The sequence below is a fragment of the Halyomorpha halys genome, unplaced genomic scaffold, assembly GCF_000696795.3.
Source record: "Halyomorpha halys isolate HHAL.00 unplaced genomic scaffold, Hhal_1.1 Scaffold799.1, whole genome shotgun sequence".
Classification (NCBI taxonomy): domain Eukaryota; kingdom Metazoa; phylum Arthropoda; class Insecta; order Hemiptera; family Pentatomidae; genus Halyomorpha; species Halyomorpha halys.
The window spans coordinates 296630-317305 of record NW_027108683.1 but is presented as its reverse complement, the minus strand read 5'-3'; the positions used below and the strand labels follow the sequence as shown (position 1 = coordinate 317305).

Here is a 20676-nt window from a genome sequence, read left to right as displayed (position 1 = left end):
TATATATATATGAATGGAACGTTCTGCGTTTCAGAAGCCGACTTTCTTGTAATATATTTAATCCTTGTTTCTCTAAAGCCTCACCCCATATTTAATTATTTTTAAATTAACTACCCTTCCTTTTTCATTTATATTCATGTATCCTATTTTTAATTTTTATTCACGTGTTACTACTTATGTGTACTTATATTAATCATTTTATTATTAATTTTCTATTATATATTTATATATCTCTGTATCCCCACTCATTTGGTAATATGTCTTTCTTAATCACTTACATATATTGTATCCCATTATTTTAACTTTATTTCTTCTTTGTTTTTCTATCTATGACATTTTTTTTTAATATTAATTTTTTAATGTTTCTTCTCCCCCTATATTATGTATATTATCATTTATTGTGTACCTAACTTTAATAATTTTTACAATGTTTACTTTAAAATTATTTTCGTTATTACGTGACGTACTCAACTGCCATCCCCACTCCTCATAATAAAAACGCTTCACTTTGACTTTGACTTCCGTCAAAACAGGTATGAATTCTGTCTCATTCATTTTCAGTTGATTTTATTCTTTTCTCTTTTCATCTCTTAATTTGTACATTCTTTAATATTTCTTCTCTTATCTTTCTGTTACTATTACCGTTTTCATTTATTGTTTATAACCTTTAATTTTTCTTAAGAAATTTGACGTTTCACTGTATACCCCTGTTATTTTCCACTATGTTTTTTCTTTGTAACTATGTCAAGTGTTTGTATCTTTTTTAGCCCTGACGAAGCCCTGCAACGTGGGGCGAAACGTTGGCTCAAATAAAAATAGTATACCCATTTACTATTTGAGTTTTATTTAACCGCACACGGACCATATTCCATTCATTGATACATACGGTCAATCAGCATATACATATATTTATAACTATTAGTTTTAGTCTGCACCGTAGTAGGGAAATATAATAGATGTATTCTATAAATAATTTGTAAACTGAAATGCATTCATAAACATACTTTATTTAATTATCTTGTGAATAAAATAACAGTTTTTATTTTCTATTTTCCAGTTGGGCGATAAAAGAAAATGAGAACCAAGTCAGAGTTTGACATTCATCGACAAGAGAGCACCTAGGTAGAAATAGGACGTGTTGACCACCTGAAAAAAAATGTATCATGACATGATGTAAATTGTTTAGTCTCTTATATACGGGTTTTTATCATAAAAATGCTATTGCAAAGCATATTTCATAATATTGTAAAAATATACTAAATTATTTGTATTTGTTTGTATTTTTATTTTATTTGTTTATATCTTTATTGAAATTTATAACTGTACATAAAAACATTTTTACATTAGAATGTCTCGTGGCCATCTTCTTTTTAAGCGCCTCGGAGAATTGTCAAGAATGGAAGAAGGAGCAAGGTTAGAAACTAATGGGTTTGAGTGGTTAGGGAGTTTATAATGGAAGGAATGATGTTTGGTTCGGTCAAGATCGGTTATAAAGGTAACGTTAAAGTCTTGAGGATTTTGAGAAGGATTTTGGATTGTAAGGATTGGATACGAGAGGGATTCGAAGGTTTAGTGGAGCTCCAAAGCTCTACTCCTTATGTCTAGATAGGCCTTAATATAGTTGTATAGATTAGTCTTTTGTAATGAATTTAATGAAAGTTTAGACCGTTTGTCGGAATCGACGTGCAGTTTCTTGTCTTTTCAGTCTTGAGCGAGGATTCCATGTTAGTCGTTTGTCCAGATGTAGTCCAAGGTAGCGGATCTGTTCTACAGAGGTAAGAGCAAGATTATTAAAGTATACTGTAGGATAGTCGGTAGGTTTACGATGAAGGGTAAAGGTGATTTTATGGGATTTGTTTGGTTTTATTTTAATCCTCCAATTACAACACCATTCTTCGAAGGTTCCGATATGGGATTGCAGAGTTCGGATACAATGACAGGGTTATTATTAAGGGCGAGCACGTGAGTAGTGTTAGTTTAATTGTTTTTGTAAATCTGTTTTTAGCCAAATTATTCCTGAAGCCAGAAGTCTAGTTGGTATTTGAGAAAAATGTTGTTACTGGATAAGAGTATGTTCCAAAATAGGAAGGAAAATCAATAAAACCAACAACAATTTGAATTAACATATAAAATCTTATAACTTATTCGAGACAGATTTTATTATTTAAATAAAATACTTTGCATATATTAATACTCTTTATTAATATCTTAAATGCCCAACGTTACGATTATGCCAACCTGGTCATTCTAAAGGACAATATTAACTTTAAATCCACACACTGACATCCAACAATTAAACTTTGCAGGATATTCTGCTCAAGTTTAATAAATTAGTCAAATTTAACCTATGTATACCACTATTTTATTTTAAATATAAATACTTTTATTGGAATTAATCTAATCACTAATATTACTCACTAATCAACAATACAAAAAATAATAGTATTATATTTATGTGAAATACATAGATTAATTTGACCAATTTTATAGCCTGCAAACTTTAATTGTTGAATTTGAGGGTATGAATTTATAGTTAAGAAAGTCGTCGAGGATGACTAGGTTGGCCGAAACGTTAGACATTTAAGGTATTAAATAAAGGGTGTAGAGACTTAATTGGACACAATTTATTTTATTTAAATAATTAAGCTACACAATATAAGTGACATATTACCGTTGCGAAAAATTCCATGTCAGTTTTGGTTCCCATGACCGTTCTTATTGACGGAGGTCTCAGGAGCATCACTTGCGTCATGTGGATTGTCTTCCTGCAAGGTATCGGCAACTTGTACCACGAAGATTCGTAAATGGTATCGCGTAAGTTGTCCAACTAGAAACAGAGAATAATCAATGCCTTTATAATAATATACTTGTTTATCACAAATATTTTAATCATCAAAATTTTGTTACTAACTGTAACAAAGATATTGCAGATTTTAATCCCTTAATAAGTTGTATATAGAAATGAAGTATTGGAAATGTAATTAAAATTGATTCCAAGTAATAAAGAACCAAGATGAGAAAATCGCTCTAATAATACGGTATGTCTAATATAGCTTATTTGATAATTTTTTTTTATTTTTATAAAATCGCTATTTAGTCTCAAACGAAGCATTAAGATTTATTACATCTCAAAATATTTTTTCCAATTGTACTTATCTTACTATTATATTATTATTATATAGACAACAGACCGTGGAGGGCTAAGTCCTCGTGCGATGTATTTCGTAATACATCTCGTGTTTCTTGACGTGGTTTTTTCGTAGGGTGGGTTTGCGAGTGCCACCCATTGGCTAACACAAATGCCCGGGTGGGACAGGGATTCGATCTGACAACCTGTGGGTTGGTAGACTAGCGCGTTACCACGCTTTTACCGCTGTCCCTATCTTGCTATTAGGGTTGTAAAATAGTATATAAATGAAAAAAATAATTACCATTTCCCAATACTAATATAATATAGATTCATAATATGCGAAAAATAGAAATTTTATAAAAGTGTTTTTGATACTTTTATAAAATTTCTATTTTACTTTCTGGTCATTTCTGACATACGGGGGAAAAGGTTTCTATAGTGTACCACCCTATTCTAACACAAACCATGGTAGGGAGTCAAGTTTTAATTTCGTTGGGGCACTATAAAAATAAAAGTTAACCCCGCAGGCCTAATTCGAACCGGCGCCGCCTCAGTTCCCATGTTGTAAAGACCTACGTCTCAACACCCTTAGCTACATACTACCCAAAGTTTTTAGATACCTGTAACTGCTATTCTAATGCTGCTTCAATCGATAGTTTTTCCATTCTTAATAAACTAGAAGGTGTAATAGAAATATTAATATCTATCTTCATTATCCTGCAGTGACTATATTAAATTAAATTAAAATTTTTTTCGTATACTTGTATTTACCTGGTCCGTCAAAATTTGATTAATGCAGCTGACAATGAACTGGTTCACTAACACATTTACGACCATCACAATTGCTTGGAAAATTACGAACTTGTTCTCCCTTTCCTGAAAACAAAACAATTTTTTAATGAACACACACAATTTTGATACACATAAACTCTCAACTTTTATTTTCAAACATTCTCCAACGTTTTGGGCCCTCAGGCCATTTTCAAGAAGACAACCTTAAATATTGATCTCATATTCTTTAAAATCTTTTCTGCAGGTTAATTGTCCATGTCATGTATAACTTTTTATATTTTAAATCTAAACCCTTTTCACATAAATAATATTATCTTTTTCCACTTACAAATATCATTTGTAACAGTTTATTAAGAGGAAAAAGATAATATTATTTAGGTGAAAAGGGTTTAGATTTAAAGTATAAGAAGTTATACATGATATAGGCAATTAGCCTGCAGAAAAGATTTTAAAGAATATGAGATCAATATTTAAGGTTGTCTTCTTGAAAATAGCCTGAGGGCCGAAACGTTGGAGAATTTTTAAAAGCAAAAGTTGAGAGTTTATGTGGCTCAAAATTATGTGTGTTAATAATGAAATAAACCTCTCTCTAGCAATCATTAAAATAAATTATTAATCTAAAATATTTTTTGTAGTGCATCGTTTGGTATTGGTCTGTAGGTCATAATATGCATTTTCAAAACTCCGAAACAGTTATTTACCTAAGCTAATTGTTTTCTTAATATGTTCTTATCATATCTTTTACTTAACAAGATTTCTGTAACGGTTTTCCTATAATAGATTTTTCTCCAATTGATTTTATTGGAAAGAAATGAATAAATAATTTTAAAATTTCAAACCATATCATTAATTAATAATACAATGATGAAAAAGTGGCAAAATTGATGAACTTTACAGTTGAGATTTCGATGAACTATAATTTTAAGAGTTTTCGGGAAAGTGTTGTTAAAATTATTTGTCGTAAAAAAAATTAAATATTTTTCTTTACAAAAGTATACCAAAAATATACGAATTTAAAAAAATATATATTTTGCATTATTGAATTTTAAATTGTTATAGAATAATACCAACGGGTAAACAAAAAAAAGATTGCCTTTTTTGTCATATGATCTCTTGTAAAATTGTGACATGTCGTATATCGACCAACATACTCACTATAATTGTCTGTTGTCTACAATTGAGCGCGGTAGCCACGGGGTTTAGCTCACAAAAGATTATAATAAAAAATTAATCTAACGTCTTACTTATTATTAAATTATATTAATATATAAATTATATTATATTAATAAATTATATTGTATATAAATTATATTAAAAGACTTAAGATGACTAAAACTTCTGATAATAAATAAAATAAAAATTAAACTAAAAATAATAAATGAAAAGGTACAATTTCTGTATTACTGAATTACTGAATCTACTAAGGGTGATTTTATGAAGTAATATTTTTGACTGAAAAGCTTAGATGTAGGGTTAGTGAAATTATAAAACAAACTATCGATTAACTATGGAATCGAAATATTAATAATCAGACAGAGCCCATCGCGCATGCGCCCGCGGTCAAACTGATATTAGAACATACGTTTTAATAACGTCATTTTTCTATTACCTTATTCGATTTCGTATTTGACATATTATTTTATATATAATACGTCTATTTTACTAATCTTATTTCCGGAAATGTCTTTTCAACTTGGAATAAATATCTTTCTTCCTAATTATCAAATCATTTCATAGTTTATTGAGTCCTGTTTTATTAGTGCTAACAATGTTAATTAGGTAATTATTTCCAACAAACAAAATTATAGGTTCTTTAGGGAAATATTTGTTAAAAAAAATTTAAGACTTGTTAGATTATTTCAGTGAGTATAAAAGCAATGTGATATTAATTATTATTATTATTATGGCACTAAGGCCTAGGAAGAACCCAGGCCCCCTTAACCAATCTAAACGGTCTCTTGCTTTCTCTTTCCATATTTCAACATTTAAAACCTTCAAATGCTCCTCCACATCGCCCAGGCATCTGATCGAGAATCGTCTTTTTTACCGTTTTCCATCTGGTTTGCCATGAACCTCTTTTTCATCGGGCATCCTCTCAACGTGTTCCAACCATCTTATTCATGCTCTTTTGACTAAAGACTAGATGCTGGGTTTCCCAAAAAGATCTATCAGCTCATCATTCCTCCTTTTTCTCCAAATTTCATTCTTCGAGACTCCTCCCTGATATTAAGGACCACCTAATTTTACATTGATACACCAAGTTTAATCAAAGCCGTTTTGGATAAAATCGAAAAAAATGTGTCGAAAAAATGAATTTGAATATCGAAACATTTATTGTCACATTCCTGGTTTACACCGGACCTGGCCTTCAATAGTTTCAGGTGACCACACACACATTGAGGTGCGAGACTTGGCTATTTCGACACAGGGGACTTTAAGACGCGTATTTCCGTAAAAAACTCAAATTTGAAATTTTTCACCGTCGCAATACTATTTCATATATTGGTAAGTGAAATTATAAGAATATTTATAAAATTTTAATGAATAAATATTTAATTATTTTTACCGTAGCTAGTTTTACACAAGATGCGACTAAAGCAATTATTCCTGAATGAAAACAGACGTTTATCGGTGTTGAGAATACGGAGCAAGCCTCTTCTGATAATCTGGAAAGAATAAAAAATTATTTTAAGATCCAAGAATTCAATTTTTATATTTATTCTTTAAAATTTAACAATAAATATTTAAATACTATATAACATATCTACAAAACAAACAGAATTAGTAGTTTAGCATATTCAGATAAATTTTAGTCTATATCTGGAATTTACAGTAACTGGGAAAACGAATTTTGGAGGAAATTAGGCGAGGTGAAAGGAGGGCACTGTTTGTTGCAAAATTATTTACAGACTTTTACAGAAACGTAAAGTTTTTTTTATTTATTTGTTGATATTTACAACTGTATAAAAAAATACAACCAGTAAATTTGATCATAACGACATATGATATGATACAGGATGTAGAGAAACTACCCAGTAGTAGAACTCTAAAACAGTCTTCTTTTCAGGCGCCTTGGAGGATTGCCAGGAATGGAACAGGAAGCAAGGTTAGAAACGAGTGGGTTTGGGTTGTTAGGGAGTTTAGTATGGAAGGAATAATATCGGGTTCGGGCTAGATCGGTTACATAAGGAACATTTAAGTCTTTATGGATGGTTTTATTAGTAACGAAATAAGGAGCATTGAGGATTTTACGAAGGATTTTGGATTGTAAAGATTGGATACGAGAGGAATTCGAAGGTTTAGTGGAGCCCCAAAGCTCAACTCCGTATGTCCAGATGGGCCTTATTATTGTCATGTAGATCAGTCTTTTGTATTGAGTTGGAAGTTTAGACCGTTTGTCGGAAACGACGTGCAGTTTCCTGTCTTTTCAGTCTTGTGTGAGGATTCCAGGTTAGTCGTTTGTCAAGATGTAGTCCAAGATAACGAATCTGTTCTACAGGGATAAACGTAAAGTTAGAATTTATAAAACCATTAGATCTATAGCTGTTATTAAAAGCAAAAAGTGGTCGTTTTTATCACTGAAACACCAATGAATTATTTCAATATATTTTTTTGTGTAGAAATTTTGGACCGAAAAAGAATGTATTTAGCTGGGATCATTCATTCAAAAGGTGCATTCAACCCAAGAGTGCAAAGTTTCAGGCATGCAGTCGAACCTTCAGGTAGTACAAGTGCCCAAGAGGAGAAAAAAGGCAGCTATCTCACCCAAATTTTTGATTACTTTAATGAAAACTATCTATTATTAATAGTCAAAATTGATGAGTCTGCCAAGTATAGGTAGGGGGAATAAAAAATGGTTGCTGTTTAAAAACCTTAAAAAAACACTAATTTTTCATTCAGAGCTCTATATCTTAAAAACTACCAACAACACTAGAAAATCAAGAAGAACATAATTTAAAGGAGAGTAAATTTTCTAAAATATGAGCCCTAATAGAGCTATTTATATGTAATAGTTCTCGAGATATATCTTTTCAAAAAGCAAAATTTCTTAAAAATCGATTGAAAGATTAGTAGTTAGATAATTTACTTTGAAAAGTCTATATCTCAAGAACTATGTGACGTACAGATGTCTATTAGCACTCAAATCAAAGCTAGTTTAATGGACTATAATAAAGTCAATGACCTTTACCTTCGTAGGAATAGTAGTTTTTATGATATTTGACAAAATAAACTCACAAAATGTTAATTTATAAATGTTCGTATAAAATGTTGTATTTTTGAAAAAATATATCTCTAGATTCATAAGACACACATATGTCTGCCAACACTGAAAAATAGGAAATTTAACGTACTATAAGGTACTTTATGTCACTTATCTTCGTAGGGGTAGTAGTTTTTATGTTATTCACATATGAATATGAATTTGGCAAATGAAAATTTGTCCGAACAACTATAAATCAATTTATTTTAGCAAATTTCATGTAAACTAATACTCCTACGAAGATAAACATCATAAACTACATTATAGCTTATTAAACTAGCTTTAATTTGAGTGCTAAGAGACATCGGTACGTCAAATAGTTTTTGAGATATAAATTTTTCAAAATAAATTCTCTAGCTACTGATCTTTTAGTAGATCCCATACAACATTTTTATGAAATGTTGCTTTTTAAAAAGCTTTTAAAGATTATCTCGAAAACTATTTAACGTAAATAACTCTTTTAGGGCTCACATTTTAGTAAATTTACTCTTCTTTAAATGACGTTCTCTTAGGTTTTCTTATGTTGTTCCTAATTTTTGAGATATAGAGCTCCAGATGGAAAATTAGTTTTTTTTATCCCTTTGAAACAGCCGCCATTTTTTATTCCCCCTGCCAATACTTGGCAGACTCATCAATTTTGACTATTAATTATACATAGTTTTCATTAAAGTAATCCAAAATTGTGGTGAGATAACTGCCTTTTTTCTCCTCTTGGGCTCTTGTATTAAAGGACCTTTCTCCAGGAAGACTCCTGACCTGTCTCTAGACCAGTAGTTCCCAGCCAGGTTCTAACAAAACTCAGAGGATCTCCGAGCCTATAACTTAGGAATGTATTATTCCGCGTCAACTCAACGCAGTTTTGAATCTTAACTTCTCAGATTTTCTTCAATTTGGCACTGGTTCTGTGTAGGTATCCAAGTCGTTCTTAGCTTTTTTTGAAGATAAGACGTTGACATTCTATTTATATAAAATGATAATGAAAGGGTTCCGCGAGCACCTATGTCGACAACTATCAATTCACGACACTTCAGGAACAATGATAGTTCCAAGCTGTGGAACAAAAGATGTGAGTGAACAACTAATGTACATCTACTTATGAAATCACAGAATTTCAGCGAGCCTGAGTCAGTACTACGAGGTACCAAGGAGGAACAAAGGCGTCAGGAGAGGATTGATATACACAACTGAAGTACTACCAAGTCCAGGAAGAGATCTCTAAACGGGTAAAGGATTTACTGTCTTGAGAAATGTAAGAATAAAGGTAGGGAACTTGAATTTCCGCAACAGATGTAAATCTAAAAGCAATAAACTAGTTCCATAGTATAAATAGAATAAGGTTCACCATGAAACCGTACAGAGCACGGCGTATTATAGTACAACTAGCTACAAAATCCTGACATCGTACATAATTTAGGTATCTATTTGGGTAATTGACATGGACAAGCAACATAAGATGTAAAAGAAAAGAACGGTACGAACTTCTTTATAGGCTCCTAGACAAACTTTCAAAATTATTACTTACTAAACAACTAACCATTTACAAAGTTCTGATAAAGCCACTTTGGTCATATGGAATTGAATTGTGAGGAACAGGATAAAAGTTAAATGTCAGAAAAATCCAATCATTCCAATCCGGAGTACTCGGAGAAATTTTTGCTACTTTTTATATTTGCAAAGAGGCTTTACACACTGATTTTGAAATTCTTATATGGTCTAAATAATTATATTTGCAAATAGAAAAAAAAATGCACTTCCTATTTAAGTTTTCCTTATTTTTACATATGATGATGGTTATTTTTTATTTGATATCTATTCTCACAAATAATGATTTAATTTATCAAATAAACATAACTAGTACTGAAGACCACGAAGAGGCTGAAGCTGGTCCGACTTAAAACGTATAGGCTGCACCATCTGCTCACTTCATCACAACTTTCACTGCGCCTGAAACTGAGACAACTCTACAAAACTACCTTAAACAGACTGAAGAGTATCCAGGGATTTGTTCTTCGAAGAATCGTCAGGGGAACCAAGCTTCAGAGGGCCAAAAACAGTGCCATCCGTGAAGAGTTCCAACTTTCCAATTTGCAGGAGTTCATAAGCCGACGAAAAAACAAATTTTTTTATTGAAGGCCTGCTCTAACCCTCTGTTTCGTGAAATTACCCGTCCGCCAAGACCTGGGAGGTGGCAGTGCACTGTCCCCTTAGTTGACGTCCTCGACGAATTAAGGGCTTTGGACTCTACGCTCAAAGGCATTACACACAAATCATTTTTTTTTTAATTATATATTTAACGTAATTTACAACTGTACAAAATAATACAATAGGTAAATATGTAGCATGCTTCATTTACACTTGAAAATCTTGGGAAGGAACCACTCATTGGTGGTACTTCAAACATTAATTTAAATTAGAAGATCCCGTAGCCATCTTCTTTTCAGACGCCTCGGAGGATTATCAGGGATTGTTAAGGATGAAAGATTAAGAATTAATAGGTTAGAATGGTAGGAGTTTGAAATGAAAAGACGCATATCTGTTTTGGGTCAAATCTGCAACGAATGGGATGTTATCATAAGGTCATTGTGAATGAGTTTATTTGTAACGTAATAAGGAGCATCAAGGATTATACGTAGGATTTTGGATTGTAACGATTGGATGCGGGAAGAATTTGATGGTTTGGTGGAGCCCCAGAGCTCAATTCCATATGTCCAAATTAGTCTGATTATTGTAGTGTATACTAATTTTTTGTAGTGAATGGGAAGTTTAGAGCGTTTGTCAAGTAAGTGTTGTAGCAATCGGAATCTACGAGCAGTTTCTTGTCGTTTCAGTCTTGTTTGTGGATTCCAAGTAAGTCTCTTTACACAAATCTAACCAGCGGAACGTCTCTCCCGTTCCAATAATCCACTGGCATTAGCTGCATGATTTGACTACCTTGATTGGACCCTGCAACGAACCCTACAATGCCACAAGGCAATCCAAGGCAGTATTAGTATGCTAGTATACATTTGTTATTTGTATTATGCATTTGTATGTATTGTATACATTTAATAATAAAGGAGGTGAAGAAAAAAAAAATACGACGATGTATACTACCCTTAAATATAACCAGAAACCAAACATCGATTGATATAATTAGATCTAGATGAATCATTCTTACCTATACATCTTTTGATAGTGCTTAACGCTGTTCTTCAGTTCTTTCTGCATCATACGCACATATAATTCATACCACTCCTCTTTGTCTTTCACCTTAAAGAGACTCATAGCCTTTTTGACTCTCTCCTCAACGGTGACTAGAGAGATGCCGATGAGCTGCAACTGTTTTCCTATGGTCTCCATGACACTGATGAGAAAGCAAACGATGTAGGCCCAGCTGTAGAACAAGGAGAGCATGGAGGTGAGTTCGACCCAATAAGTGATGGAGAAGCCCCACCAGGTGTCCAAGGGGAAGGGAGACCAGCAGCGTTCGAGGAGGAGGTTCGTGGAGCTCTTCTCCGTCTCGTAGAAGTAGCGGCCTAGCGGCATCATCCCGAACCCGATCCCCATCGTAACCATGACTGCAAAATAAGAACAAAATTGTGGAATAATTATGATAATATTTTATCATAATTGTATGTGGTTTATTATTCTGACACCGACGGATCCAAGAGACACGCAGATTTTGTTACGTTTCCAAAAACTGCAGGCACGGCTCTGGATCTGAGTCTGAGATAGCAGAAGAATGACCTCGATGGATGGAATAAAAATGGAAAAGAAGGAATTTTCATATTATTTAAATCATGTTACTCTATAAATAATATGTTATTGTGATGCGCATTAGTTTGTTTATTGTTGCTTAAAAGCGTAAAACGCTCTGGTCATCAAAGCCTATGGTATGCTAAAAATTAAGTAAAAATTCATAATAAATAAAATTTTTTTTTTAATGATTTATTTATTGATATTTACAACTGTATACACATATATACAACAAGTAAATTTGCTGTAGGTGACATAGTGACATGATAAAAACATGTGGAGAATCTACCCACTGATAGAACTCCAATAACATTTCTAGAGAAGAAGATGTCGAGGCCATCTTCTTTTCAGACGCCTAGGAGGATTATTAGGTAATGAAGGAGAAGCCAGGTTAGAAACAAGTGGATTTGGGTGGTTGAGAAGTTTATTATGGAAGGAACGGTATCTGGTTCTGGCCAAATCGGCAACATATGGAATAGTGAGGTCCTGATGGATGACTTGATTTGTGACAATGTAAGGAGCATTAAAGATTTTACGAAGGATTTCGGACTGTAAGGATTGGATTCTGGAGGAATTTGATGGTTTAGTGGAGCCCCAAAGCTCAACTCCGTATGTCCAGATAATATTAAAAATAAAAAAATAAAATCGAAGAGGAGTTATAATTTAGAAAGAATGCGATGTGCTTTTAAAATTTTAAACACTAATGTAATTTTAGCTTCCTCATCTGAGAGAGTTTCTGATAAATTTGGGGTCAGTCCTATCCTGTTTATTTTTTGCTAATAGTGAGTAGGTTCTTCAAAAATATGTTTAATCATGAGAGCGCATTAGTTTTTTATAATTGGTCTCACCATATTTTGGTTACACCTTCCAAGATGGCCCCTGTTTTTATACGTCTCAATAAGTCAATGAAACTTACACAAAAGTTGCTCTATATTTACACTTTTATGAGAAAATAGTCAATAAAGCTCATTTTTTCTTGTCTATCAAAAATGTGTAAAAACGATTTTTTCTGGTATTATGATCAGTATAATTTTCAGTAATTTATAAAAAAATATTTCAAGAAAAAATGCAATTTGAACACTGTGGAATCGAGATGTTTTTTGTTGGATAGTATAAAACAGACCAACAAAAACCAGGGCTCACGAATACAGTTTGATGGGAGGACCAATTACAGTGAATTCGTTTATCGGTATTTGAGTGTATCAAACCACACTCATCAACATGATTAGACCCATTTCATTTTAAAGGGTTTTACTACCTCTCCACCACTGTGCGCCTCCCAGGTCATCCTGGTCATCTACAATGAAAAGTTATTATTTGAAATTAGAAAATAAACTTCTAGGTGATAAGTGGTGCGTGTGCCGCACTAGATTACTATAATTAAACCTAGCCCCTCGGTCATATTCTATGTCCCCAAAAAACAAAAGATCAGGAAGGAATCGATGAAAATATTTGGTAAAATATTGTGCATATCCGCAGTGCTCTGCAAGAACCTACAGAGCATGATGAGAATGATATTACGTAATTTATGATGAACTACTGCCTATCGGGATACGAGTAGATTTTTACATCATAAACTCAATTACAGTGTTTAGGTATACCCCATTAGAGTTACACAATACTCACATCTATTGTAGAAGTTATTGAATTTCTTTAGCTTTCTCTGGAGTCTTTCCTTCAACTCCTCCTGTTTCTGGTCGAGGAAACTGTAGGACCACCATTGATCGACAACCTGAGTGAATACTGAGATCTCTGCTCGTTTCACCTTCAGTGTATAAGTGAAAAGCAGTGATCCTCCGGAATAGTTGTAATCGAGGATCTTGCTGAACCATCTCGCGTCACTGAAGGCTAGAATGTGGTCAATCAGAATCCAAAGGATGGTCGTTATACTGAATAACATCAGTAAAGGATAACGGACGACGAGGTATTCGTTCTTCCTGATCTCCATTATAGCTATTCCGAAACGTATAGTAACACTAGACGTGTAGACGTAACCTCTGGGCTCATCTTTGATTCTGAAAACGAAATAAAGAATAATTATTTTCATTGCAGGTAATGATGAATGTTGGCAATGATATCAGGCCATCACTTTCCACAAGTCCTGCGCTGAAGACCTATAGTGGGAATGTGAAGATTCGATTCTTGTGGCCGTCGAGACATAAACATTACTTGATCCAGGTCTTATTTCCTTATTATCATAATACGATTATTAAAAAAAAAATACGAAATAATTAAAACCCATGAACAGTATAAATATTTTTTTCAAGAGAAAGCGTCCTCTCGTATAAATAAACATTATAAAAGAATATTTACATTGCAACAAATGTTGTAGTTTCATTTTTTTTTACCCCTTTCTGGTCAATTCTGACTTACGGACGGTAATCTACAGGTAACCGACCTATTCTAACCAGAGAGAAAGGTTTCATTCCGTGAGCCACGACGAAATAAAAGTTAATCCCCGCTCTAGGCCGAACGCGAACAGGTGTCTCTGCAATTGTGAGGTTGCTAAGTTGACGTCACGAGTCCCTCGGCTATAAATGGTCTCATGTAAACAATATTACTGTTAACAACATGACAGCGTTTACTTTCATTACATTTTTATATTTATAATATATTTTGCCTAGTACTTCTAGTTGCTATTTTTTCTTAAAGTATGAAGTGTGTATTTATATTATATTATGACCATATCTTTTTCTACCGTGATGGTGCCCGATTTTTAGTAGTGGGGAATAAACAGTGAACAGATCTCTGTAGTGGGGAAAAATGGCGGTTCTGCTCTCTGAAATTAAGGAGGAAGATTGGACTTTGGACTCTAGGCATGACCGTATCTTAGCCAAACTACTTCTAACCACTTCGTCTCACCCTTAACCACCTCAGACCACCCCTAACTAACTTGTGTGTGAGTGTTTGAGTGAGGTAGTTTATTTGTACATTAAATAATAAAATTATAATTTATTACAGCCACATTCCCTTTCAACATCGATACTGCTATGTATCGGTCTTTTGACAATCCTGGGTATTATTAAGGTGTTTCTGCCCTTATCTGGTCCTATACCTGGTCAGGGTATCCTTCTGGGAAGCTTTTAGCATCCTCGGATATGAAAACATCTGTATTAAGTTTGTCACATTACCAGAGGCCCCTGAGGAAATTAGATTGACTAACCTTTAAGTATTCTAACAAAAATGACAGGTTTGACGAGGGATCGGAATTAAATTAAGCAGCTGCAGGCCCTTCCTGGACATGTCAAACTTTTTTACACATTCTCGGCCCTGAGAAGGGCCACGAGACCTGGACATCCCTTATGAACGACACCTACGGCACTACATCCCACGGCATCAGCAGCTATAAGTATAAATTAACTAATAAGTAATCATGTAATAATCTATATTTTATGGCAACCTTTATCTGAATCATTTGAATCATTTTAATCATAATAACAAATTATTAATAAATAGTAATCTCTTTATGTAGTTTATATACTATTATATAACCCAATATACCACTTTTTATTATACTATATATTTAATGGTATCAAACTTTTATAAATATAAAGGTATTTAATTGGTAAACTGGTAAACACAAAAACAGCCTTTGAAAAGGAATCCAATTATAATAATAGTGTTTCAGGACTCAATTTATAATCAATTAATTAACTTATTTTTGGATAATTGCCTTCAGCGATTATCCTGGCATCCCAAGAAAATCTCCATAGATACATAGCAATACATAATATCGATTTGCTTCTAAATTTATTAATTTTGTGATATTTAATTGTTTTTTATTTCATGTTCTTTATAATACCAAAATTCTTATAATCAAATTTTCCATAGTTCCAAAGAATTTTATTGTATATTTTCATCCAACGAGGTTATTTTATTTCAACAAGTTAAGTTTTATTTTTTACACGTGATCGTTCAACTATCGATTAGTTAGTTATCTGTATTGCCTGGTATTCCAGAGGCTAATATTTTAATAATTTTTGTATAACAATTAAAAAAACACAAAAATCTACACACATACACACTGGGGAAAAAATGATCCTTTTAGTTAAATAAAGATTATTTAATTATTCTTTAATGACCTAGATATAATGGTTGAAGGTGGACGATTTTTTTTTATATTATACGATTTTTTGGATTCTACATATCTTGAAACTGTCTACAAATTTAGAGAAAAAATAATTTTACTTTTTTTCGATTAAGAAGGTTCATTATTCAAAAAAAAAAAAATCATATATTACAAATGATAAAACAGGATTAACAATAACTTTAAAATGTTAAAAATAACTAAAGAATCCTACTGACACTGCAGCTACGTATTTGCTCAGTAGAGACCTCGGCCAAGCCAAGAGCTCCATGCCTATTCCTTACTGGAGGTGTTCCAGGGAGGTAGAAGCTCCTTATATGAAGGGATTCATTAAAGATCCAAAAGCTTCTTGATATGGTCCTAATATTGGGCTCTTAATGACCCGGTCCGCTCTGAGCTGGCCCTAAATGAAGGTGGCAATTACTGTTGAACGGATCATTAACTGATTGTTTAAGGAGTCTCCTGACGCAACCTTATCCAAATATTTTAACAGTAGTCGAATTTTTCTTTTCTTTTTTTTCCAGATATTAATTGTTCTATCGATTCAATCGAAACTAAGAGAAATTACTTTTTAATATTTTAGAAGCAGTAGTTCATAAAATTATAGGAGGCCAGACTCATTAAAATCACCATTTTTTTCTTTTTTGAAGTAGCCATGCAAGTATTCATGGTGAAAAAAACTGCTTTTAAAGGGGACGAAGCCTCAATTTTGATGAATGATTCTAACAAGAAATTTAATTCTGAAATAAGTTTGTGTTTTTCAATTTTTCGCATTGTTTGCTAGCAAATCTTAAATACCATACAATTTCTTTGGGGGGGGAGGGTTAGCGATTTATGTCTTATTATTACATTAAAATTTGTGTTATTAATAATATATCAATGCTTCCTAATTGCTAGATTTAGGGATGTAGATAGATTAATTGAAAATTTTTTATAATAAATTAATATATTTACAAATTCGAATAATGATTCAATTAATTTCTTATTATATCTTAATAGTTTATAATGATAAATAATATTACGTAAAAAGAAATTTATGGTAAAAAAAAATATATAACTTGAACACTACTTATCTAATTTACACAAAACTTGGAAATGGACTCTTTAAACTGCAATAAATGGCACAAACCATAACAATTTAAACAAATTAGAACCGAAGATATAAAATAAATTTGAAACGTTTTTCGATAATTTGAAACCAATATTTTCTCTCAATGAGTAAGTTAAAAATTATTAAAAAGGATGTCAAGCCCTGGGGTACCTCCAGTCGCAAATGCCGTAGAGAGGAAGTAGTACTGACTAGGCTGAGAATAGGTCACAGGAGGCTCACCTACTCCTATCTTATATCAGAAGATACACCTCCAAACTGCCAGTATTGCAATACCAATTTAACAATAAGCCATGTTTTACAACGATGCCCATATTTTACACCACACCTCAATAGCTTGGGACTAAGCCAAGATATCTCAAAAACCCTTCGAGACGATGATAAGGCAATAGAATTGGTGTTTCAGTTTTTGAAATCACAAAATTTACTGACAAAAATATAACTTGATCGGAAGGAAAAAATAAAATAATCAAATTAAAAAATAAATAAAATTTAACGAATATTAGCAAAATTAAATAAAATATAAATGGCGTTGATGACCAATGAAGTTTGGCGCCACTGAACAACCAAACAAACCAATCTTTCCTTCTTATAATGGCATTAAATCTAAATGGTGGAAATATAGATGCAGTGAAATAAAGTTCAAGTTCGTTTTTAGCACCTCAAGAAACCCTTAAACACGAATTTTTCGAAAAAAATCGGAAAATAATTTTTTTTTGGCCGAAAATTTTCACCTCAGCGTATTGATAAATCAAAAAAATAGAAACAAACCACAACCACTCAACCAATTTTCACGCAACTTGTAAATGGTCCAGGTTTCTATAAACTACACAATAGGGCACAAACTGGATTTAATTTAACGGAATTTAACCCAACATTTCGCCTAAAACAACGGCAATCAACTTTTAGCTTTCTAACTTTTAATACAAGAGCCCAAGAGGAGAAAAAAGGCAGTTATCTCAGCCCAATTTTTTAATACTTTAATGAAAACTATATATAATTAATAGCCAAAATTGATGAGTCTGCCAAGTATTGGTAGGGGGAATAAAAAGATGGCGGCTATTTCAAAACGTTAAAAAACATTTATTTTTCATTCGGACCTCTATATCTTAAAAACTACCTACAAGAAAATAAAAAAAGAACATCATTTAAAGAAGAGTAAATTTGTTGTAATATTGATTTTTCATTTAGAGCTCTTTATTATTATATAAAAAGTAGCAACAACACAAGAAAACCTAAGATAACGATATTTAAAGAAGAGGCTAAAATATGAGCCCTAATAGAGTTATTTACATTAAATAGTTCTTGAGATGCTTTTTAAAAAGCAACATTTCATAAAAAATGTTGTACAGAATGTACTGAATGATAAGTAGTTAACATCTAGTCAACTTGCAAGATATTATTTGTCAAATAAATAAAAATTATTATTTATTTATTGGTTTTTCATGTACTTCCATATCTTTGTTATAAACCAGGCACCAAGTTGATATTTAAAATACTGTTTTTAAGTTTTTTTTTTCAAGAATAAATAGGCTTATGCTTTTTAAATTTATTTATTGTTATTTACAATTGTATAAAATATATACAACTAGTAAATTTCCATTAGTTATGAAATGACATGGTACAGACATGTTGAGAGTCTACCCATTGATAGAATTCCAATAACATTCCAAAAGGAGAAGATCTCGGAGACATCTTCTCTTTTGACACCTAGAAGGATTATCAGATGATGAAGGAGAAGCCAGATTAGAAAGAAGTGGGTTTGGGTGGTTCGGAAGTTTATCATGAAAGGATTGGTATATGGTTCTGGCCGAATCAGCAACAAATGGAACATAGAGGTTTTGATGGATGACTTGTTTTGTGACAAACTGAGGAGCACTAAGGATTTTGGACTGTAAGGATTGCATACGAGTGGAATTGGATGGTTTAGTGGATTCCCAAAGCTCTACTCCATATGTCCAGATAGGCCTTATTATAGTCATGGATATCATCCTTTTGTAATGGATTGAAAGTTTGGACAATTTGTTTAATGTTGTAAAAGGCAGAATTGACGTGTATTTTCCCGTCTTTTCAATCTAGTATAAGGATTCCATGTTAGTCGTTTGGCCAGATGTAGTCCTAAGTAATTGATTTCTTCGACGAGAATAAGTGGAGTATTCATAATAGTACAAGAGCCGGGAAGAAAAAAAAGCAGTTATCTCTCTCCAATTTTTGATTACTTCAATGAAAACTATGTATAATTACTAGTCAAAATTAATGAGTCTGCCAAGTTAGGTTTGGGGGAATAAAAAATGGCGGCTGTTTCAAAGGGATAAAAAAAAACTAATTTTTCATTCGGAGCATAAAGAAGATTCATATTTAAAGAAGAGTAAATTTGCTAAAATATGAGCCCTAATAGAGTTATTTACGTTAATAGTGTTCGAGACATAGCTTTTTAAAAAGGAACATTTCATAAAAATGTTTTATGGGACGTACTAAAAGATCAGTAGTCAGTGAATTTATTTTGAAAAATTTATATCTCAAGTTTTTTTTTCTAATCTTTCAACAGATTTTTAAGAATTTTTGATGTTTAAAAAGCTATATCTCGAAAACTATTTAACGTAAATAGCTCTATTAGGACTCACATTTCAGTAAATTTACTCTTCTTTAAATGAAGTTCTCTAAAGTTTTCTTGTTTTGTTCCTACTTTTTAAGATATAGGTTATATATAGAGGCTCCGAATGAAAATTAGTTTTTTTTATCGCTTTGAAACAGCCGCCATTTTTTAAACCTCCTACCTATACTTGGCTGACTCATCAATTTTGACTAGTAACTATACATAGTTTTCATTAAAGTAATCAAAAATTAGGGTGAGATAATTGCCTTTTTTCTCCTCTTGGGCTCTTGTACTAAAAAGGATACTGTGGGGCAGGATGACATTGGTTTACGACGAAGGGTAAATGTGATTTGGGGGGTATAAGCTTATGTACGTAGGAAAAAGTTCATTGATTCTTATGCAAATACTCTTGAATAAATGTTGTTGAAATAGAATTTAGCATGTTATAACAAAGACTTAGAGACGTGACAGCCAGTCAGAGCCCAGTGTGAGTTGGGGAGTAGGTCCACAGCACCCCGTTCGGAACGTTGTGGGTTCGATCCGACCTGGGGCAGTTAATACTTATTTTTTGGCAGTCTCAAAAAATATACGCAACTCAGTTAGCCCCCTTGGCTTGACAAAAAGGACCACTAGGCCCACTTTCTGGAGTATTTTCCCCACCATATACTAATACTAAAAAAATAAGTTATTTTAGCATCAATCACATAGATTTAACATACAAAAAAAGGTTCAAATATTCCAGAATTTTTAGATATTGTTATTATAAATATTTATTAGCTTATATATACAATTTATTTTCATAATAAATAGATGTTTACATAATAAGATTATTTATTTACAAGCCTTATAATTATATTTACACAATACATAATCAAGTTAGTTCATTGACATGAATATTACATAAATATTGTACACAATTATATTATACAAAAGGAATGACTATAGATAACCATAGGTGACTTTGCGC

The 20676-nt window shown here is 32.3% G+C and overlaps 1 protein-coding gene and 1 long non-coding RNA gene across 2 annotated transcripts in view; one reads left to right on the top strand and one right to left on the bottom strand.

Annotated features, from left to right (window-relative positions):
• The window catches only part of LOC106686226 (uncharacterized), a 5975-nt gene extending 4705 nt beyond the window's left edge, over positions 1-1270 (top strand). Inside the window, exon 3 of the long non-coding RNA XR_001343979.3 lies at positions 1058-1270. This is a non-coding gene — a long non-coding RNA (uncharacterized lncRNA). The remainder of the gene's footprint in view (positions 1-1057) is intronic.
• LOC106686230 (uncharacterized) lies at positions 1087-16341 on the bottom strand. Its single transcript, XM_067046973.1, has 7 exons — positions 16224-16341; positions 13545-13933; positions 11341-11740; positions 6489-6588; positions 3902-4006; positions 2672-2827; positions 1087-1146 (listed from the first exon to the last, which is right to left on the bottom strand). The coding sequence occupies exons 1-7, from the start codon at positions 16274-16276 to the stop codon at positions 1087-1089; spliced, it is 1263 nt and encodes a 420-aa protein (XP_066903074.1). The 5' UTR covers positions 16277-16341.
• Between the last annotated feature and the right edge of the window lie 4335 nt (positions 16342-20676).